This window comes from Oryx dammah, unplaced genomic scaffold (genome assembly GCF_014754425.2).
Source record: "Oryx dammah isolate SB20612 unplaced genomic scaffold, SCBI_Odam_1.1 HiC_scaffold_26, whole genome shotgun sequence".
NCBI classification, from domain to species: domain Eukaryota; kingdom Metazoa; phylum Chordata; class Mammalia; order Artiodactyla; family Bovidae; genus Oryx; species Oryx dammah.
Window position 1 is genome coordinate 85914587 of NW_024070210.1, and position 23657 is coordinate 85938243.

Here is a 23657-nt window from a genome sequence, read left to right on the forward strand (position 1 = left end):
TTTTGACCCTTTTACTATAGAACTTCGCTATATGACATTCATTAATAGCACCACTGATCTTATCCCCCCCAAAAAGTCAAGTATTGGCAAACTGTCAAGTTCAAAGTGGTAAACACAAGTCTTCCAAAATTCTATTTTCACTTGAGAGCCAGAATTTTATCATTAGCAACAAATACTGTTAGTGTGTCTTGTGGTGCAAACTCACTTGATTTAGTTTTGAGAAAATGTCTGCCAAATACCCAAGTCTTTGTACTTTGTCAGCCATTCTTTCAAATAAAACGGTATCCCATTTAAAAAGCAGCTAGTTCAGCATGCAACTCAAACAACTGTACTAGTTCTTTTTCTTGAATTAACCATCAGATTTGGTGTTTAGTATAAGCGGTTTACAGGACTTTCATCACACAAAATATACTTTAAAATGTGCTCAAGGATTGAGACATAATAAAATTAAGTTTTACTGCTTCATCATCTTAATTCCAAGTACATGATGATGTCCCAAACTAGTACAGTTTACTACTACTGCCCTAATTCACGCAATTTTACCCACCACTGATTATGCAAATATCAATGTAGCTAATGGGCTTCCCTGCTGTCTCAGATGGTAAAGAATCTGCCTGCAATGCAGGAGACCTGGGTTCAATCCTTGGGTCGAGAAGATCCCCTGGAGAAGGGAATGACTACCCACTCCAGTATTCTCACCTGGAGAATCCCCATGGACAGAGAAGCCTGGCAAGCTACAATCCATGGGGTCATGAAGAGTTGGACATGACGGAATGACTACCATTTTCAATATAGCAAATAATGCCTTACTTTTACTGAGAAAAGTTTTGACCTGGAGGATCCCCAGAAAGAGTCTGGAGAACTAACAGAGGTCTGGGAAACAGACTTTGAGAACCACTGTAATAGCTGATGCATTACTTGGGTGATTAAGAAACAAATATTTTTGGTACATATCCCTCTGTAAGAGTGTTTAAATACACGTTTACATGGTAATGGGCTTCCCAGGGGGTGCTAGTGGTAAAGAACCTGCCTGCCAATGCAGCAGACGTAAGAGACAAAAATTCAATCCCTGGGTCAGGAAGATCCTCTGGAGAAGGAGGGCGTAACAATCCACTCCAGTATTCTTGCCTGGAGAATCCTATGGACAAAGGAGCCTGGCAGGCTATGGGCCAAAGAGTCGCAATGACATGACTGAAGCGACTTAATAGTAGCAGTTACACAACAACATTCTCAAACCAACTGGTATCTAGCACTTCATTCACAGTCATAACTCAAACATATAATGAATGACAGAATATGACAAATACTTCCTAAATAAATAACAAATAATTACCAAATACCTACCATGTTAGACTTTGAGGTAGGTGCTTCTACATTCCCTTTTTGGGGTAACTCACAGAAGCCCACAGACCAGACTGATGATTTTAATATATGAGAAAAATATTTACCCTGAAATATTTCAGATCTTATTTTTTTAGATTACACTTACGTGGCTACAAGAAAAAGTCTTAAAATTCACCATAAAGCATAAGATAGCATGTTTAAATTCTATTTTAAGCAGTATGCCATGAAGCTAAAAACAGGCTTGCTCACATTCAAAAACCCAAATACAAAATGAATTGCTTTGGCTGTGTACTGCTAGCGCACCATAAAGAGCCTACATTCCATTTCTCCTCAAGCCAAACAACCCTTACCTGCTACAATTTTCATTCCTATTTTTATGGGAACCTCAAATACAACTTAACTGGAGTTACATTAAACACTGTCAACTATTAAAAAAATTTAGCAAAACCATCAAGACTAGTTAAGAATTTTTAGACATATACACTGATAAATCCACAAGCTAAACCTCAACAAATATACATATGAAATATCTGCACTGTAAAAAAGAGAGAAACATTCTCACTTTGGAACATGCAATGGAAAGAGCTTCAACATAGTATACTGTTAAGTGAAAAAAGCAAGTCAAAGGATACCATGTATAATAAGATTAAGTATAGCAATGTATGTACATTCATTTAATAAATACTGAGTTCTATGTCCCTAATTTGATTCAAACCTAGACATATACAATAAATTACAAATGCTATACAGACACAATTAAATGTCCACATACAGAAAAATGAATACACAAACGGCTACATATGATTCCATTTATATGAAGTGTTCAATATAGGCAAATTTATAGGGCAGAAAGCAGATAAGCAGTTGCCTGAGGGTAAGTGATTTGTGGGCAACAGGAGTGATAGCTAAAGAATGCAAGATTTCTTGGAAGGGGAAGGGGAAAATATCCTGAAATTGGTTGCAATAATAGTTACACAACTTTGTGAATATATTAATATTAAAGTACCATTTAATTGTGCACATAAATGGATGAAATGCATGGTATGTGAATTTTACCTCAATAAAGCTTATGTTTCCGCCTCAAATAATAGGATACCAAAGTGGTTGCAAGGGGCGAAGGGTGGGTGGGGTGAAAATGAGGACTTAAAATTTTACTCTACTTACTGCTGTATCATGACAATGAGAAATGTATTCATTTATTACCTATATAACTTAAGAAATGTGAAAGATAAACCTAAAACGGCTTTCCAAGACAGCATATTCAAAAGCAGAGACACTACTTTACCAACAAAGGTCTGTCTAGTCAAGGCTATGGTTTTTCCTGTGGTCATGTATAGATGTGAGAGTTGGACTGTGAAGAAAGCTGAGCGCTGAAGAATTGATGCTTTTGAACTGTGGTGCTGGAGAAGACTCTTGAGAGTCCCTTGGACTGCAAGGAGATCCAACCAGTCCATCCTAAAGGAGATCAGTCCTAAATATTCATTGGAACGACTGATGCTGAAACTGAAACTCCAAAACTTTGGCTACCTGATGCAAAGAATCGACTCACTAGAAAAGACTCTGATGCTGGAAAGATTGAAGGTGGGAGAAAAGGGGACGGCAGAAGATGAGATGGTTGAATGGCATCACCAACGCGATGGACAAGAGTTTGAGTAGGCTCCGGGAATTGGTGATGGACAGGGAGGCCTGGTATGCTGCAGTGCCTGGGGTCGCAAAGAGTCAGACACAGCTGAGTGACTGAACTGAAAACAATCTTCATAAATTATTCTGGATTCATCTACGAAGCAGCCATGAAAAAAAGTGTGACAATATGACCCTATCTCAGAACACTGACAACTTAAGACTGTTATATAAATATATGCATCTGCCCCCTCACTAACAGAAACAAATCTTGAATGCAATTTGACAAATATATCTTAGGCACCTACAGTGTCCGTGTCCACAGGGTAGGGATAAGGGAAAATGGAGTGGCATACAAAGCAGAACACTGGTCAACAACAAAAAAGCAAACTAGCTCTAGCTTTAAGTAAAAGACTTTTGCTACACAGTGGAGGAGGCAAAACATACACACAGAATGTACTGGGGTCAGACTAGAAAATCTTGAATACCAAACTGAGAGCTAAAACTTTATCCTGTTTTCAGTGAAAAGCCAGTGGAGTGACAGGATGAAAGGAGTGTTTGGGGAAAACTGACCTTTGGGCAACCAAAGGGGGAAAGTAAAAGAAGAGAAGAATAGCAGGAAAGGTAAGAAAGAGATGAAGTTTCTAAAAACAGGAACATGTACAACAGTCCTAAGAAAGTTATTGATATTTCAAAGTTACCAGCTAATGTTCAAAGGGTTTGTTTTGTTTCTTGATCTAGGGCGAAGCAGAAAAGGAAAAAAAGATTTCTTCATTTTGATGAATTTCAGAAGTTCATGACTAAGAATGAAGTTTTACCAGAAAATTCTGAGGGGAGGGGAGACTTAGGGAGTTTTTTTCATGTGCTACCATGAAACGAAGACTAGACAGAATCAAAACCAATAGGAGTTCCACAATTTTTAACATGGAAAAGGAAGTAGTAGTTACAAAGTCACAAACACTTTGTAGCAAGAGTAGCAAAAAATGCATAATAATTAGCACTATTTCTTAAATTGTAGCAAAGGAAAACTTAATATTTTTAAATTTCTCTATGGCCTATCTCCAAAAAATCTTAGTGATACAATTTGTTAGATAAATGCTGAAGATTTAGGTGAGGACCGAATTTAACGTCAAAATTTAGAGTTTGATCAATTTCATATCTTTAATTTCATTAGCTGCTCCTTCCACAGTGCAGTACTTTTCAGATACTGCACAAGTAATATTTTTAATTCAATTCACATGCTTTTATTAACTGATTTAACCCATCAGGTTCTTTAAGACAGAATAAATGTTTTCACTGCCAAAGAAACCTCCTCGCTCTAACAGCCTCCCCAAAACAATGTCACCTACCAACTTTATACTATGGCAACACTTTGCTTTGAGATTAAAAATACAGCTAAAGCAAATATTCTCAAACTCTATTTCTATTTTCATAATCTATTTCATACTTTATCAAATGTTCTGATTCAGAACATTTATATAATGTTGACTTAATCTATCTCTGCCATCATTTTATAACTTACCTGGCAGATTTATAGGAACAGAAATAAGAAAGGTATAGACAATGAACAAATCAAAAATTACTTTTCACTGAACACTTCACCTAATCAAAACACTATTTGCACTGTTCCTGAAGCACAAAAAAAATAGTCTGTAGAATACATACATTTAGTTAGAATAAAACACTGGCAAACTTTTGTATCAGGCTGTTTGTCAAGTCATTGTTTAAAAAAGCAAAAAGTGGAAGTAACCCAACTGTCCAATGATAGGGTGTGTGTCTGTTAGTCAATGAGTCGTGTCCGACTCTGCGACCCCATGGACTGTAGCCCATCTATGGAATTATCCAGGCAAGAATACTGGAGTGGGTTGCCATTTCCTTCTCCAGGAGATCTTCCTAACCCAGGGATCAAACCCGGGTCTCCTTCACTGCAGGCAGATTCTTTACCATTTGAGCCACCAGGGAAGGCCAATGATAGGGTATCAGCTGAATAAAAGACAATGTTACCTCTCAAATGATCAGAGAGACCTCTACTGACTACCCTGGAAAGACAACCCATGAAAACAGCAGATTACAAATAAAGAGTATGAGCTCTCTTTTGTGTTGAATATACATATGCATTTGCTCTAAGAGAGAAAGTCTAAATAATATTTCTAAGTACTGTGATTACAGGTGCTGTTTATTTTTATGCTTACTTTTCAGTATTCTCTGAAGCTTTCTCAAGTAAAATGATATCTACAAGAATTAATGCCTATGATTCCAACTAACAAACTCCAAACTCTTCCCTGCAAAAAGCCCAAGGAATATCCAAAAATACCTTGGCACAGAGCAAGAGGGAAAGTATTAGCAACAACATAACTAAAATTCTTTGTGAGCGAGGCACCCTCAAGGGTTCCAGGACTGACATGGCACCTTGAAGGCAGCCTACAGCAGAGAGTTTTGAAATCATAAGTCCTAGGCTCAAATCCCTGCCACTTTCATTTGTATGACCTTGGACTAGTCATTTACCCTTCTTTGGCATACTTTATCAATAAAAGGGAGATACTACCTGCCTTTCCTATCTCAAAGAACTGATGGAAAAATAAAATGAGATAATGTGATACATTATGAACTGCAAAGTACCATATAAGATATTATTCAAATACATATATTAAAAAACAAAACAAAACCAAGGTACTTGATGCCACAGCAGAATACACTACAACCAATTCTATGACGTAATGACCAGCAGTTTTGTTTTTTAAGACTACATCTCACTATAAACACTGCAGTTTTTCAGAAGCTTACACAATTCTTCCCATCCCTATTACAACTCTAAGCCATTTTCTTTTCTTATCCCTAGTTACGAGCAAGAAAGGGTACAAATTACCCTGAACTCAAAAGCCTTTGCAAGAACCCTGGAGTAGCACGTTGATGGAGTTCACCGGGAGAAACCCAAGGTTAATCAGCTATGGACTCAACACTAAGCACTACTGCAATCAACAGGGATTACAAGAGACTCTTTGAAGAGAAAGACAATACGATCACCCAGGAGAAAACAGCAGAGGAATAGGAGATATTCAAAACTATTATATGAAATACTTAAAAACCAGAGTGTCTTACAAATTGTTTTTAAATGCTGTTCATAAAAATGGTGATTTAAAACAAAAACCATCCAAATGTGGCACTTCAGCAAGGCAAGTTATGGAGATTCAAATCAAACTCATGCATAAACTGTCAGATTTACTTGCTTCCATCTAAAATAAAAGCAGACAAATTACACCACAAAGACCAAAATTAAATGGCTAGTTCTTGAAAACAGAGAGGCAGAATACAACAACATAATTTACTGACAGGCTTGTAGAGATACTACTTTTAAAGGTATGGTTTTTAAAGTATGATTTCTCTTCCCCTTGAATTCTATTATTTACTTCACTAAATGATAATTAATTTCTTCCTTTCCACTGTTCCTCCTGAGGTAAGATGGCAATATAACCCAATTTGACTTTTAAAAAAAATTACAAATATTTTTTGCATTAAGTACTTTAAGAGAAGCTACATGAAGCTGTCACATTAACTTCAAAGATCATCTGGCCATCACACCCTCCTGCTTTTAAGCTCCTAAAGATAATAAAATGCTCACTCTCTACATTCTTACAAATGTCATTTATGGGTATTCCCCTAATGAAAAATTAAACCTTCCATAAACAAATGAGTACAGAGAATTTTTTGATATGTATGACTCACAATCTAATTTTTATTGGCAGTATCTATAACTGTTGCAGCTTCCACTTGCAGGAGATACAGATCTATCCATTCTTCCCATCTGATCCTGCAGATTTGTTATAGATTTAAAGGGACTCACTAAAATGGGTCATGAGGAAAAACATTTACAACCCACATTTCTTTTTGCTATGGATTGTATTCATAATTAAGATAACAAATCACTGTATTTACTCTAAGCCTCACAGTTGGAAATCCATTGGAATACTATGTTGTCACCTAATACTTAAAAAAAAAATCTGACTTTTTCTTAATTTTTCACTCTGACTTTTCATTCCTTATTAGGAATAAATGCTATCTACCTCCAAAAACCACACACACAAAACCACTTATAAAATATAATTTCCAAAAGTATCTTCCAAAGCTTACTGCAGAGAAAATTATATATACACACTCTCAAATAACTACTGTAGGCGTTCCTAAGATCATCTCCTCCCCTTAAAAAAAAAAAAAAACAGCAAATGTAACCACAATCAAATATAAACAAAATATTTAACACAGCTATCACCAACTAAGCAATTTATCACAGCTCTTCAAAGTACTTCACACAATGACAGACCAGTATGTCAAGAGCAGTTATAACAATCTGAAGGAAAAAAACACTGTACAACAGAACATAATAATAGGGAAAACTCCTTTAGAAAAACTCAAGTAGATTCTGGAGAGAGCAAAACAGGAGACCAGTTTTAGAAAAACAGTTTCCCCCCATGTGTTTAGCATTTATCTGATGCAGGCTCATTTTTGTAAAGAGAAACTTTACCTAACAAGACTCACACCAGGGATCTGATCTATCCCCAAAGGCACTTTCTTAAAATGAGAAAGAACAAAGGAGGAAATCTCCCAGCATGTGCTTTCCATACCAGTTTCTTTGGACAGCATCAAGAGTGACAACATAGCCAGCACAGGCTTTTCAGCTTTACTCTGTAGTCCACGTATAACAGAACTGATTAGCTACCATTCAGAAGGATTCCTAACAAAATAAATACTAGAATGCAAAGATCACAGCGACATAGTGACTACATTTTACAACTACAGAAAACATGTACCTTAAAGTTGCATACTTATTTTAAGAGTTAACTATCTCCAAATATTCAAATTCCTGGGGCTTTTTCATTTAAGTCAATAATTTGAAACTAGAAAAAACGAAACCACCCATTCTAGATTTGCTCTCCCTTAATTTGCAATTAGAAGTAAATTAAAAAGAATGACGCTCAAAAGCAGACTCTAAATATACAAATTTTGTAATGTTAACACTGAAAAATTATTCGGAAAACCGATCTCTCGGCGAAGCTTTCCAATGAAAAACTCTCCAGAAACAAACCTGGCGTTTGCCTGTTCTAGGAGTTATCGTTTCATTGTAACAGAGATAAATCTTTAAATAATTTTTACTGATTAGGAAAAGATGATTCTCGGCCGCCCCCCCCCCCAGGATTTATAACTATATATCCCAATCTCCACTCTGACAGCGTTGTCAGTTCTCTGGGTAAGGATACAACCAGCTAGCTGCTCGGTTCACACGTAGGAAACCACAGAGAAGGGAATATCGCGTTCAGAGCCTCGAAATAATACGCGTTAGTTAAAAACTGCTTGCTACTAAACCAAAATTATTCAAGCGGAGCCCCATTTGTCACAATCCAATCACAAGGGTTCCACCCCCCTCCCCCAACTGCTTGTGCAGTGGTATATCTGCTTCGGTAAAGAAGCCATCATCAGGTAAAGAAGACTGGGGTGGGAGAAAACGCGGGGAGAAGGGGGCACCCTTTCATCCAATTTCGCGAGGCGTGAGTAATTGGTACAGTTGAGAGGAACGGAGGAACGTTCTATTTAACTGGAGGTTGAAGTAGGATGAGGGGACAATTTCGTTCAAATCAACATGGCCAGCAAGATGTCCCTACAAACAAAAGGCAACGGGGGGATATAAACACGAACCATTCACCTCCATCAGCTATAGCATCGCCATCATGGTGTGTGCAGAGACCCCCTAAGACTCCTCTCACCCTCCACACCAAGCCAAAAGGAAGAGATGGAAAAGAAGGGAGAGTATCTGCTGCCCACCACCTACCATTGCTTCCAAATACACACCCTTCGAGGGGGTTTCTCCCCGCGGTTGCCCGGAATCAGAGAGAAAGAGTACCGTCCCGCCCAGGCAGACTCCCCCGCTACCCCCCAGTCGAACCTCAACGCCAGCCTGGGGTTCACTAAACTTTACTGGAGCTTCTCCCCTACATCCCCACTCCATCGCCCCAGGATCGCGCTGCCCACAAACGGGCACCCCGGGCGCCTCCTGACAGGCGGGTAACCAGGGAGAGCCGAGTCCGGGGCGGGGGCGGCAGGGAGCCACGGAGGGGCGGGGCGGCCAGAGCCAAGTTCCCGGGGGTCTGAAGAGAGCGCCTGACAGCAGCCCGGGACTGCAAAGGAGGAAGAGGAAGCAGCGGGCAGGGAGGTTTCCCAATCCCCCCAACATGAACACCCATCCCCTGCCCCCGCTCCTCACGGGGGGCGGGGAGGCTGCCTGGAAGGTGAGGAAGCCGAGCCCCAGAGACAGCCGCGGCCCCCACCTCCGGACTCCCGATCTCTTCCCCCGCCACCCCCGCCAGAGGCGCCCACAACAATAACACGCCGGGGACGACCCGTCAGCGCCCCCGAGGCACCCGGGGCCCGCGGCCCGCCGCTGCCGGGCCCCCTCAACTGGGGCCAGGCACGCCGATCCTCTCTACAACTCCAGGCCCATGTGGAGTCAAGCCCAGGCGGCCCCCCAGGGTCGGACCCATCCCCCCCGGCACCAGCGGCGCCGTCTCCGCGGCCGAATATTAGAAGTGAATTCGAGCTGCGCTTTACCTTTAGTTCCGCACTGTCCGCCATCTTGCGTCTGTCAGCGCAAGCGCAGTGAACCTCGCCGGGGGCCGCCGCTAGGCCCGCCCCTCTAGCCAGCCTGGCCCCGCCCCGGCCCGTCCCCTCTCTCCCCTCCACCTCCCCGGCCCGCCCCGGGCCTCCGCCCCGCTCCGGGCTCTCACAGCCCCGCCCCGGGCACGTACAGCTGCGAGACGGGCACGTACTATTTAAATAATGGCGCCAAGCGAGGAGGTTTGACAGTTACTCCCTCCCTTTCTCCCCGCCCCCACGTCCTTGCCCGGCTGGCGCCTCCAGGGAAAGGCCGGGGCTGGAGGGCTACTGGCCTGAGCCCCGCCCCTCCGCGGCCTGTGGAACCCTTCTGCAAAGCTTCTATACCTGCAGCCACAGCAAACAGTAATGCCCCTCTCCCCTAATCAGCAAGTCCTTTTCAGCACCTGCTACCTGCGAGGCTTCACGTGGGCTGCAAATAACAATCCGTTACATTTAAAGGATCACTTGAAGCATTTCCAGGTTTATTAGCTCAGATCCTCATCATGAAGCAGTGAGGTAGGCAGGGAAGAGATTACAACTTTTTGTGGTGTATATGTTCAGACATAAAAGCTCAGATAGCAAAAGTGACTTACCCAAATTAGTACTTAAAAGAGGTTGAGGACGTTCATTCATTAACTTATTTATTTTCACAAATATTTATTTAGCAACTATGTACCGGCCCTGCTTATAAGGGCTATATATGTGTATATATATATATACACATATACTTTGGGAAATTAAATATAATACAACAAAGTCCCTGTCTCTCTGTAGTTGTCTAACATGGGAAACAGACAACTGAACCAATAAAGATACGATTACAAGTGGTGATGAGTACCAAAAATGAAGAAATTGTCCAGTGAGAGAAAAGGGGGTTGGAAGGAGATGTACTTAATCCTGCAAGGGCTTTCCCCATGAAATTGACATTTAAGAAGTGTTGAAAGAATTATTTCACACCTTTCCCTCTCTAAAATCCTCCTCCTAAACTCCACTTACTGGTGCTAAACTTTGTGTCACACCTGATGGAAAAGATATCATATGTCTTCTCAGCATTAAAACTACTCTTATAGGTGTGGCAACATTTGGGTTACTATAAGTTTTCCTGTGCCTATGAAAGCCAGTCCCTCCACCAGGAAACTGACTTTTTTCCCCTCCCATGTTCCTCCTACAATTACCCTGCCCTCCAGCATCATTATTTCCCACCCATTAGATTATTTCTATATCCAAATAAACATACTGAAACTCCTCCCATCTAAAATAAACCTCCTTCACTCCAAAAGTTCCTCCAGAACTGCCCAATTTCTCAGTTCTCTTTACTGCATAAATTCACAGGTTTTTGAAGAGCTCTCTACAGTGCTCTTTCCCACTTTCTCACTTCACATTTTCTTCTCCGCCTACTCTGATCGAGCTTGGACTTCCCTCATCAACATCACTTATCAAGATTACTGATGATCTCCAGGTTTCCAAAGCCAATTGCCAATTCTCTGTTCTTATCTAAATTGATATCCCAGCAGATTCAGTTGACAAGCTTCCTTTCTTTTGAAACACTTTTCCACCTGAACTCCCCTCAATATCTTATTTTCCTGATTTTCTGTTCCCTGCTTGAGCCTCCTTTTCAAAATCATTTGTTGTTTTTTCCCTCTTTTTCTCAATGTTGCGGTGCTCCAGGGTTCAGCCCTTATCATCTTCTCTTTAATTTTACTCTCCCCAAGTGATCTCGTTGACTCTTAAGTCTAAATCTGTGATGACACTCAGATTTCTCTCTAGCCCAGATACTCCACCAAAACCCAGATTCAGAAATTCAACTGGTTACTTAAAATATGATTGATCAGAGATGTATTAATATGTCTTTTATTACCCAAAGTTATTGACCAGAGATGTATTGATACGTTTTCAGAAAATGAGACAACATCACAGTGTTAGAGCTTAAAGTTGATCAAGTGTTCATTATACAACTTATGATCGCCGTTATCAAAAACATTTTGCTCCATTAGGTTTTTGTTCCAACCTGTGTATATTATAAATGCAGGTTTATTACTATAACATTTTCAAAAATGATGCATTGCAAAATTTTGAGCGAAGATAAATTTTTCAGTAAATTTTATGCAGAAACTTTTTCTGATTGTCCAAGTGACATATATACTAGTGTCTCAGAAGATGATAGCTCTTCAGAATATAGTTCTGATTCAGGCCCTGTGAATATTAGACCAGCGTAAAGACAAAAAACCTGAGTGATTGATTCTGATATGGAAAGTGAAACTCACAGAGCTGAAGAAGACTTTACAGGTGTGTCAGATGTAACTATTGAGTGTAATAACCCACAAAGTTATATAACAGAATTCATTTTGACCAGCCAAAATAAAAATCACTGGCCACAGGTGTTAGTTTCTGCAAAAATCCATCAATCAATAATGAGTTAATACTTTTACCTCATGACTCATGGTCTTCTCAGATCCATAGCAAAAGGCCTTGATCTTACCCCCAATCCTGGCCTTTTCCCAGTATTCTTAGTGGATGGCAGGATCACCTACCCAGACATTCAAGCCAAAAATGTAGAAGTCACCCTTGGTTTTGCTGCTTCATTTACCTCTCACATCCAATCCATCAGTCAGTCCAGCTGTCCCTATGTCTAAAATATATCCCAAGCCCATCCGTTTCACTGTCTCCCCTACCACCCTACTCCTGCTGCTGCTGCTGCTAAGTCACTTCAGTCGTGTCCGACTCTGTGCATCCCCGGAGACGGCAGCCCACCAGGCTTCCCCGTCCCTGGGATTCTCCAGGCAAGAACACTGGAGTGGGTTGCCATTTCCTTCTCCAATGCATGAAAGTGAAAAGTCAAAGTGAAGTCGCTCAGTCGTGTCCGGCTCTGTGCGAACCCATAGACAGCAGCCCACCAGGCTCCTCTGTCCATGGGATTTTCCAGGCAAGAGTACTGCAGTGGGGTGCCTTTGCCTTCTCCATCACCCTACTCCAGGCTGCCATAATTTCACAAAAGGACTGCTGGAAAGCTACTCAACTGATAGGACCACAGACTTTTTTGATCCTAGGGACTTTTGCCTTCTAGATACTGTGGTATAATAACAGATAAAATTTGATTTTGTCCCTAGTTCCTGGAGGGCTTCCCTGGTGGCTCAGAAGGTAAAGAATCTGCCTCCAATGCAGGAGACCAGGGTTCAATCCCTGGGTCAGAAAGATCCCCTGGAGAAGGGAGTGGCAACCCACTCCAGTATTCTTGCCTGGAGAATCCTGTGGGCAGAGGAGCCTGACGGGCTACAGTCCCTGGGATCGCAAAGAGATGGGATCGCAAAGAGTCGGGATCGCAAAGAGTCGGACACCACTGAAACACACACATTGGTTCCTAACACACAGCTCCTAAAATCCTTATTTCCTGAGTGATAGAATTGCCTTTTGTTAATCATAACAAGCCCCTTTCCATCACACCTGAATTTATGTTACAGAGGTGACTCAGGGTGGGGCTCCTGGGTAGCTTCAGGATGGGAGTTGGTCGTTAGAAAATCAAATGTGATTAGAGGGAGGACAGTGAAAACCTGGAGGCCCTGGCAGGTGAGGTGGGGTGCCTGAAGAAGGTATGAAAGCTGTGTATCCCCTCCTCTCATACCCTGCCCTATGCATCTCTTCCATCTGGCTGTTCCTGTGTTGTTTTCTTTATAATGAAATGGTGAAAAGTGAGTGTTAGTCACACAGTCATGTCCAACTCTTTGCGACCCCATGGTCTGTAGCCTGCCAGGCTCCTTTCTCCATGGGATTCTCCAGGCCAGAATACTGGAGTGGATTGCCACTCCGTTCTCCAAGGGATCTTCCTGACCCAAGAATCAAACCTGAGTCTCCTGCATTGCAGATAGATTCTTGTAATCGGGGCTTCCCTGATAGTTCTGTTGGTAAAGAATCCACCGCACAGTGCGGGAGACCTGGGTTCGATTCCTGGGTTGGGAAGATCCTCTGGAGAAGGGAAAGGCTACCCACTCTAGTATTCTGGCCTGGAGAATTCCATGGACTGTACATGACCATGGGATTTGTGTCGGATACGACTGAGCGAGTTTCGCTTTCTTTACCATCTGAGCCACCAGGAAAGCCGTAATAAACTGGTGTATGTAAGTGAAGTGTTTTCCTGAGTTCTGAGTCATTTCAGAGAATTATCAAAACTGAGGAGGGGATTGCAGGAATCCTCAAATATGGTCAGTCAGAAGTATGAGTGGCCTATGAAACTGGCAACTGGCTTCTGAAATAGGTGCAGTCTTGTGGAACGGAGCACTTAATCTGTGGGGTCTGATCTTGCGCCTGTTGTTGTTGCTCAGTTGCTCAGTCATGTCCAACTCTTTGTAACCCCATGGACTGCAGCGTGCTAGGCTTCCCTGTCCTTCACCATCTCCCAGAGTTTGCTCAAATTCATGTCCATTTGCTCAAACTCATGTCCATTGAGTTGGTGATGCCCTCCAACCATTTTATCCTCTGTTGTCCCCTTCTCCTTCTGCCTTCAGTCTTTCCCAGCATCAGGGTCTTACTCCTGTCTTTAGTGTCAAAATTGACTTGTTGGATACCCAGTTGGTGCTGGAGAATTAATGTGGAAAGACACCACCATATTTGGTGTCAGAAAGAACCTCAGAGGCCCCTTATTCCACAAAAAACTTTAAAAGTATATTTTACATCTGTATTAGTATAAAGACTACTTAATCCAACCAGAATATATTTATTTTTTTTCTGCTTTTAAAGATTTAAAACATTTTTGTGAGACCCTAAAACTATTGTGGGTCTCACTCAACACTTAACCCCAAATAAATCATAGACCTAAATATGAGTTAAAACTATAAAACTCGTCAGAAGAAAACTGAAATAAATCTCAATGGCCTTGGGTTCGGCATAGTTTCCTTAGATAAGGATCACACATTTGTTGTTAATAGGAATAGTATGCATGCATGCATGCTAAGTCACTTCAGTGTGTTGACTCTTTGCGACCCCAGGGACTATAGCCCACCAGGCTCCTCTGTCCATGGGGATTCTCTAGACAAGATTACTGGAGTGGGTTGCCATTTCCGCTTGCAAAATAGTTTAGCAGTTCCTTTGAAAACTAAAAACATACTTACAGACAACAGTTGTGTCCTTGGGCAGTTTTCACAGAGGTTGTACAGGAGGTTGTACCAGAATGTTCATAGCAGCTGTATAAGAGCACCAAACTAGAAATTATCCAAATATCCTTTAATGAGTACATGGCCAAATGAACTGATACATCCATACCATGAAATGCTGAAACTGCACACATCAGATGGGATTTGCACACAGTCAAAGTTCAGATTGGGTCTTGAACCCATGGACTGGGACTCAAACCCACTGTCTTTTAATTAAAAGCACTCACCTGGTACCAGGACTTATGGAAGCTCAGGTTCTTTATGTCTTAGAGAAATAGGAATTTAGCAAGAGGCAAGTGATAGGCAACAAAGTAGACATTAATATAGGATGCTTATAAGGGATATGGGTTTCCCTGATAGCTCAGTTGGTAAAGAATCCGCCTGCAATGCAGGAGACCCCGGTTCAATTCCTGGGTTGGGGAGATCTGCTGGAGAAGAGATAGGCTACCCACCCCAGTATTCTGGCCTGAAGAATTCCACGGACTGTATAGTCCATGGGATCACAAAGAGTCAGACACAACTGAGAGACTTGCACTTTCTTTCTCTAATCTTCTATATGGGATATAAGCCAGCAGGCAAGGGTGAAAGAAAGTGAAGTCACTCAGTCGTGTCCGACTCTTTGTGACTACATGGACTGTAGCCTACCAGGCTTTTCTGTCCATGGGATTTTCCAGGCAAGAGTATTGGAGTGGGTTGCCATTTCCTTCTCCAGGGGATCTTCCAAACCCAGGGATCGAACCCGGCTCTCCTGCATTGCAGGCAGACACTTTACCATCTGAGCCACAAGGGTGGGGAAGCAGATTTATTTAGGGAGATACACTCTCCTTAGAATGTGGGCAGTCTTAGAAAGTGAGAAGCCCTGAGAGATACATATTTAACAGTCAAAATGCAGTCAGTCTCAAAAGGTGAATGGACCCAAACATGGGAGATGTTTTATGAGCTTGGTAATTTCATAGGCTAATGAGTGGGAGGATTATTCCAGCTATTTGGGAAGAGATGGAAATTTCCAGGAATTGGGCTACAGCCTACTCCTTAACCTTACCGTATGCCTGTCATTTAGCACACTAATGTATCACAGTGAGGGTCAAGGTCTACTGGAAGTTGAATCTTCCACCATCTTGGGCCTAGTAGGTTATAACCAGTTTTTGTCTTATCCATAACATCTATGTCATTCTTTTAAAAGTTGTATCTTCCTCTCTTCTTTCCCAGCTCAATACTATTCAGCAATTTAAAAATACACATATTGATACTCAACAGCTTAGATAAACTTCATGGAAATTATGCTGAGTGAAAAAAACAATCCCAAAAGAATTACATTAATTATTGCTTGATTCCATTTATGTAGCGTTAATGAAATATCTCATAGCTCAGTTGCGTCTGATTTTGCGACCCCATGGATGGTAGCCCACCAGATTCCTCTGTTCATGGAATTCTCCAGGCAAGAATACTGGAGTGGGTAGCCATTCCCTTCTCCAGGGGCTCTTCCGGACCCAGGGATCAAATCCAGGTCTTCTGCGTTGCAGGTGGATTCCTTACCATCGAGCTACCAGGTGATGAAATAATGTAATTACAGAGAAGGAGAAGAGATTAGTGGTTGCCAGGAATTAGGGATAGAGGGAGAAAATAGTTCCTTCAAGTGTCAGCTTCTTGGTTTTGATATTGTACTATACTTCCATAAGATGTTCTTAATAACTTTGGGGGAGAATAGGAAAAGGATGTATGTAACGTCCCTGCATGTTTCCTTGCAATATTCTGTTAATCTACTTCAAAATAAAAGTACATATATTTTTTCATACATATGTATACATATGTTTGAACAGTGTGTGTATATATATATATTTGAAAAGTGTATATATATATTTGTATTAACATATCAAAATCTGGAGCCTTCCTGGAGGTTCAGTGGTTATATATCTGCCTTCAAATGCAGGGACACAAGTTCAGTCCCTGTTTGGGAAACTAAGATTCCACATGCGGTGGGGGTGCTAAGCCTATGTGCCACAACTAGAGAGCCCATATGCTGTCACTACTGATGCCCTCATGCTTTAGAGCCCATGCTCCACAACAACAAAAGACCATGTGCTGTAACCAGAGAGAAGCCCCTGGGTACCACATGGAAGAACCAGTGCAGCCAAAAATGAAAGTAAGTAAAAGGAATGGGAACTTATTTAAATATATATATTTCGAAATTTGTGGAGAGAGGAACAGCAACAAAATACAGAGTAGATAGCTCCCAATTCCATGCCACAAATCACTGAAAAAACAAACATAAGGTATCACACCAACTTTACCAGAATTCTGGAAAACAGTCAAAGATTTACAGCAACCAACCAAATGCTTAATTTTTTTTTTAAGGCAACTTAAAAATGGTAAGGAAACTTTATGACATTTTTACTTGCCCTTTCCCTACTCCCTCCCTGACTCTGCAGCAGACAGAAGCCCACATTTCCAGGGAAGAGCCCTGATCCCTGGTATCACTGTGTTTGTCTATTCCAGGCTGTCTGGGGGCTAGCTGAAGGACTAATTCAAGGCCCTTGTCTCCATCTTGCCAGCGCTGAAACCCAAAGCAGTAGTCATTGCTTGAAAACACTTTAAAGTGAATAAATAACCTGCAACGGCCTGGGGCCAAAGATTACAGCTGGTACACAAAAGACCTTCTAAAGCCTGGAAGTAAAAGCTGGAGAGAGAAATTTTCTGGGAAGTTAGAGCACTCAAATTCAAAAATGCTTATGCACACTGGGGTTTAGAAAGCTAAACAAGATGCATGCTTAGGAAAGACCTGGGAAGATCCTAAAATCCTACCACTAGCTGATCTATATGCTCAGTGTAACCAGGAAGTAACAGGCTGAGGAAGAATTTCAAGTGGCCTGGCTAAGTGTTAAAGGAATACTCCCGCAAGAGCCAATTGCAAAAATTGGGAAAGGTTTAAGTGCTCAGTGTTCAAGGAAATCTCAGTAAAAGCACTGGCTGAACGTAAGTTGAGGCTTCAAAAATCAAGACCAGCAAATCCTGGGCAAGGGAGAGAGATTAATTTCCAGAGATAACCTGTTGTAATATTCAAATATCCAGTTTTCAACAACAACAACAAAAATCACAAAAAGTACAAAGAAACAGGAAAAAATGGCCCATTCAAAAAAAAAATAAAATTAACAAAAACTATCCCTGACGAAACTCACACATTGGTACTATTCAGATTAGATTGAAAAATCACTAAAATTCATACAGAAAAGAAAAGAAGGGAATCAAAATATAATCCTACATAAAAATCAACCAAAAAAATTGTCAGGGCAGTAATGGGGGAATGAAAAGTGTATAAACCATATAGAAGATAGTTAAATGACAGAAGAAAGACCTTTCTAATCAATAATTATTTTAAATGTAAATGATTAAGCTCTTAAATGTGAATCTCTTGGTTAAATTTATTCTTAAGAATTTTATTCATTTTAATATATTAAAAATGAAATTATTTTACTTTCCTTTTTAAATTTTTCATAGTGTACAGAAAAAAAAATGAATTTTTGTGTGTTGATTTTGTATTTATACCATAACTGAATTTAACTCCTAGGTGGCAACTTTTGTGTCATAAAAAAATTAACCAAGCAAATAAACTTGGAAGGAAATCATAGCCATGTGTGCCAATATAAGAAAAATCTGAAGGTTGAAAATCAGTTATATACGTTTCCATCCCAGGCAGCTATTAAGAGAATAACAAATCAAACTCAAGCTAGCAGTAAGCAAATAATGAGAGCAGAGATAAAGTTTAAAATAAAAATAAGTCAGCAAAGCTTAAAGTTGGCTATTTGAAAATTTTAATGAAATTGGTAATAAAATGAAATAAAAATAATACATAAAATTAAATTTCTCCTAATAAAACTTATCAAGAAGAGGAAAAAAGAAAGAAATTATCATCATCATGATATCGATTCCACACTAAAGGCAAACAAGCTGTCCTATGTGCGCCAGTAATGACAGAAGCCCTTTTTAGAAATTATGATCATCATGAATGAACTAAGGGTCACCCACTACAGATCCTATAGACACTATAAAAGATAATGAATACAGTGAACAGTCTGACTCAAACACAGCTGATGATTTAAGCAAAATGATCAAATTCCATAAAACCTACAACTTGCCAAAACTGGCTCATATCCAAGAAAATGAGAACAGTTCTACATCTATTTAAAAAGTTGAATCTATTATCTAAAACTTTCTTACAAAGAAAACCCCAGATACACATGATTTCACCAGTGAATTTGCTAGACAATTAAGGAAGAAATAACAGCCAATCTTAGTCTTCTCAAGAACAGAAAAAGATATAACATCCTCAACTCTTTACAAGGCCAGGACCATGAAACCAAAACCTGACAAGGATATTACAAGACAGAAAAAGTAAGGAACACTCTCTTTCATTCCCATAGGGGTGAAAAATCTTAAGCAAAATATGAGCAAATTTAATCCAACTCTCTCTCTATATATATATATATATATATACACACACACACACACATACATGTAATGGAATATAACCAAGAGGAGCTTATTCTAGGAACACAAAAAAACTTTTTAATATTTGAAAACAAACCATTTAAATTTGTCACATTAGCAAAAAGGAAAAAATGATATGAACGCATTGATAGATACAAGAAAATCCTTTAATAAAATTTAATACTCATTCATGATACTACTTCAATAAACTAGTAATAGGAGGAAACTCCTTTATATAAGTATTTACCAAAAACCCACAAACCAACATAATTAATGGTAAAACAGTGAAAGTATTTCTTTTGATAATTGAAATGAGACAAGATGATAATATAAATAGAAGGGGAAAATCAGAGTTAGAAAAGAAGTAATAAAACTGTCATTCACAGAGAACATGATGGTGCATGGAGAAAATCTCAAAGAATTCTCACAAAAATTATTGGATAGTAGAATTTATTAGTAAGTGAATTTCACTGGATGGGATGTGAGCTAACAAAAATCAATTACATTTCTATGTCAGCAATAAATAAATAGAAGATGCAATTCAGAAAAATATGTCAATTACATTTTAAAAATAACAAAAAATATATTTGAACACATCTTACAAAAAAAAAGACCTCTACACAGAAAGCTATTAAACTTTTGATGAAATTAAAGACCTAAATTAACAGAGATTATGCTTTTCATAGATTTGAATACTCAATATTATAAAGATATCAGTTCTTCCTATATTGATATGTATTTAATTGGGATATATTCAATGTAACTGTAATCAAAATCCTAGTAGATTTGTTACAGATACTAATAAACTGATTCCAATATTTATAGAAATGTGATGATTCAGAAAAAGGAAATGCAGTCTCGAAGGAAACAACCTAAGTGGAGGCCTCACACTACCAGATATCAATATATATTATAAACATAGAGTGGTTAAATCATTATAACACTGGCACAAGGAGAGACAAATAGACCAAGGAACAGAAGAAATAGTTCAGAGACACTTGGAAAAAGCACACTCTTTTCAGAAAAAGACTACAGGTCAATTGGATATCATTTAACAAAAAATGACTCATGACCCTTACCTCAAATCATACACTGAAAGCAATTACAGACAAATTATAAATCTAAATGTGAAATGTAAAATAATATCTTCTGTAAATTAACATAGAAGAATATCTTTAAGGCCCTAAGGTAGGAAGAGATTTCTTAAATGAGATACAAAAAGTGCCAACCACAAAGGAAAACTTGAATAAATTGGAGTATATAAAATCAAAACTTCTCTTCATCATAAGACACTATGAGGAGATGGACTTCCCTGGTGGTACACTGGAGAAGAATCTGCCTGCCAATGCAGAGGACATGAATTCAATCCCTAGTATGGGAGAATTCCACATGTCACAGAGCAACTGAGCCTGTGCTCTGGAGCACACAAGCCGCAACTACTGAGCCTGCATACTGCAACTACTGAAGCTTGAGCACCTCAAGCCTGTGCTCTGCAACGAGAGACCCACGCATGACAACGAAGAGTAGGCCCTGTTGGCCGCAACTAGAGAAGGCCCACACGCAGCAACAAACACCCAGCACAGCCAAAAATAAATATGCTAATTAATTTAAAATTTTTTTAATTGAAAGATAGTTGCTTTACAGAATTTTGTGTTTTCTGTCATAGATCAACAAGAATCAGCTATAGGTACGACCATGTCCCCTCCCTCCCAGACCTCCCTCCCATCTCCCTCCCCATCCCACCCTTCAGCCGGTCAGAGCCCCTGTTTGAGTTCCCTGAGTCATACAGCAAATTCCCATTGGCTATCTATTTTACATATAGTATTGCAAATTTTTATGTTACTCTCACCATACATCTCCCCTTCTCCCTCCTCTCCTCCCACCGTGTCCATAGGTCTATTCTCCATGTCCGTTTCTCCACTGCTGCCCTGAAAAATAAATTCATCAGTGCCATCTCTTCAGAGTCCATATATATGTGTCAGTATACGATACTTATATTTATCTTTCTTACTTACTTCACTCTGTATAATGGGCTCTAGTTTCATCCACTTCATTAGAACAGATTCAAATGTGTTCCTTTTTATGGCTGAGTAGTATGCCATTATATATATAGGTATCCCCAGCTTCTTTATTCAATCACCTGTTGATGGACATCTAGGTTGCTTTCATGTTCTAGTTATTGTAAATAGTGCTGCAGTGAACATTGGGGCACATGTGTCTTTTTCACATGTTTTGATTTCCTCAGGGTATATGCCTAGAAGTGGGATTGCTGGGTCATATGGTGGTTTTGTTCTTAGCTTTTTAAGTAGTCTCCATACCGTCTTCCATAGAGGCTGTATCAATTTATATTCCCCCCAGCAATGCAAGAGTGTTCTGTTTTCTCCACACCCTCACCAGCATTTATTGTTTGTAGACTTTTTGATGAGGGCCATTCTGACTGGTGTGAGGTGATGTCTCACTGTAGTTTGATTTGCATTTCTTTAATAATGACTGATGTTGAGCATCTTTTCATGTGCTTGTTAGCCATCTGTATGTCTTCTTTGGAGAAATGTCTCTTCAGGTCCCTTTCCCACCTTATGATTGGGTTATTTGTTTTTCTGGTATTGAGTTGTATGAGCTGCTTGTATATTTTGGAAATTAATTCTTTATCAGTTGTTTCCTTTGCTATTATTTTCTCCCATTCTGAGGGTAGTCTTTCCACCTCGTTTGTAGTTTCCTTTGCTGTGCAACAGCTGTTAAGTTTAATTAGGTCCAACTTGTTTATTTTTGTTTCTATTTCCATTACTCTAGGAGGTGGGTCCTAGAAGAGAGAGAAAAAGCAAGCCACTAGTGGGAGACCATATTAAAATACATGTATCCAACAAAAGAGATCTTCTATAATATTATACAAGAAGCTTATAAAACTTATTCAAAGCAATTCAACAAAATAAAAAGCAGACAACCCAATAGAGCAAATAGACAAGAGGGTTGAATTGGCACTTCACTAAAGAGCATATTCTAAACGGCCAATAGATACAGAAAAAAATGCTCAACTTCATCAGTCATCAGGAAAACACCTATTAAACCCATAGCATAGCAAATTTAGGAAAAGGAAGAAATAGACTTATCTATGGGGTTGCACAGAGTTGGACACGACTGAAGCGACTTAGCAGCAGCAGCAGCAGCAGCTTAAATGTTACTCCCTCTGAGATGCCTTCTTATCCAAGACAGTACATGGTGGTGTTTATTTCACCTATAGTCAACATTTACCTTATTTTTGGCTGACCCACATCTAAGTCACCTCTATTATACTAGACCTCACAGAGGGAATCCCCCATGGTGGGAGTTTTTATGGGAAGCAAGTGTCCAGAGCTAGCCACCCACAATGGAAGCCAGGAGCAGAGGGAGAACAGCTTCACAGTTCAGGCAGCGGGACAGGAGTGTGAATCAAATACAGTAGAACAAAAGCTTGCTGTTGGTTCCCTGGTTCTCTGTTGAGACCTAGACACAAGGGCAGAGACCTAGCAATCCCAGCTATCTGCAGCATCACCTTCTCAGTGGTTTCTGATATTCTGTCTCTGGACCTCTCAGGGTTCTAGTTCGCTTTCCAAATCTACTTACCCAGACTCCCTTTGATCCTAAGTTTCCAATTACCTTCTAATAACTATCCCCCCTGCCACTTTTTGTTAACCTAAGTGGATTTGCTTGCTTACAATCAAGGATCCTGTCTGATGTGTCTCCCTCATTCATTTTTTTCATTATAGCTATCACAATGTATAATTATTTTTATCTATTTGTCTACTTGGTGTTGACCCATACCTAACAGTAAGCCTCAGGAAGTCAGGGTTAGTATCTACCTTGTTTTCCACTGTACCTTTTATGCTTGAATAGGAACTGACATATAACAAGAACTCAGTAAGTGCTAGCTGAATGAATGAATGCCTCCTTTGCTTACTTACCTGCTGTATTATCTGTTTCTTCACAGACAAGGGGTTTTCAGCAGCCATCCCCTCTGTAACGTTTAATTCAACATATTTTCTGTTGAAGCATTTTCATCCAATGATTAAGAAGCCTGCATTAAGGGAGCCTAGCTTCAAGATAGATCAAGGATCTAATTTCAGGATAAATAATTAGAAAGTTGCCTCATGTTGCTACTTCTCGAATATGCCCAGATATTTATGTTAACCTTTTAGTTGCTAAACAATAGTTCACTTTTCTGTCTAACTAACATTCTTTCATTCCACAAAGTAGATTATCATAACCTGATGAATAACCACCATCTTAGAGAACTAAACTAAGTCATTTAAAATTTTTGAATAAAAACAAAATAAGGATTTTGTTCTGAATCAGAACTTTTAAAATTTCTCTGAATTGACTGTCTTGTAAAACACGTTATTAACCAGGAGTTTCCGTCTTTAACAGAATTGCAGAATGAAATATCAG

The 23657-nt window shown here is 39.8% G+C and overlaps 1 protein-coding gene across 1 annotated transcript in view; it reads right to left on the minus strand.

The window, feature by feature from the left end:
- The window catches only part of LOC120852513 (E3 SUMO-protein ligase PIAS1), a 127895-nt gene extending 118283 nt beyond the window's left edge, over nucleotides 1-9612 (minus strand). The window contains exon 1 of the mRNA XM_040225790.1: nucleotides 9562-9612. Within this exon, the coding sequence (XP_040081724.1) occupies nucleotides 9562-9585 (24 nt within the window). The 5' untranslated portion in view covers nucleotides 9586-9612. The remainder of the gene's footprint in view (nucleotides 1-9561) is intronic.
- Between the last annotated feature and the right edge of the window lie 14045 nt (nucleotides 9613-23657).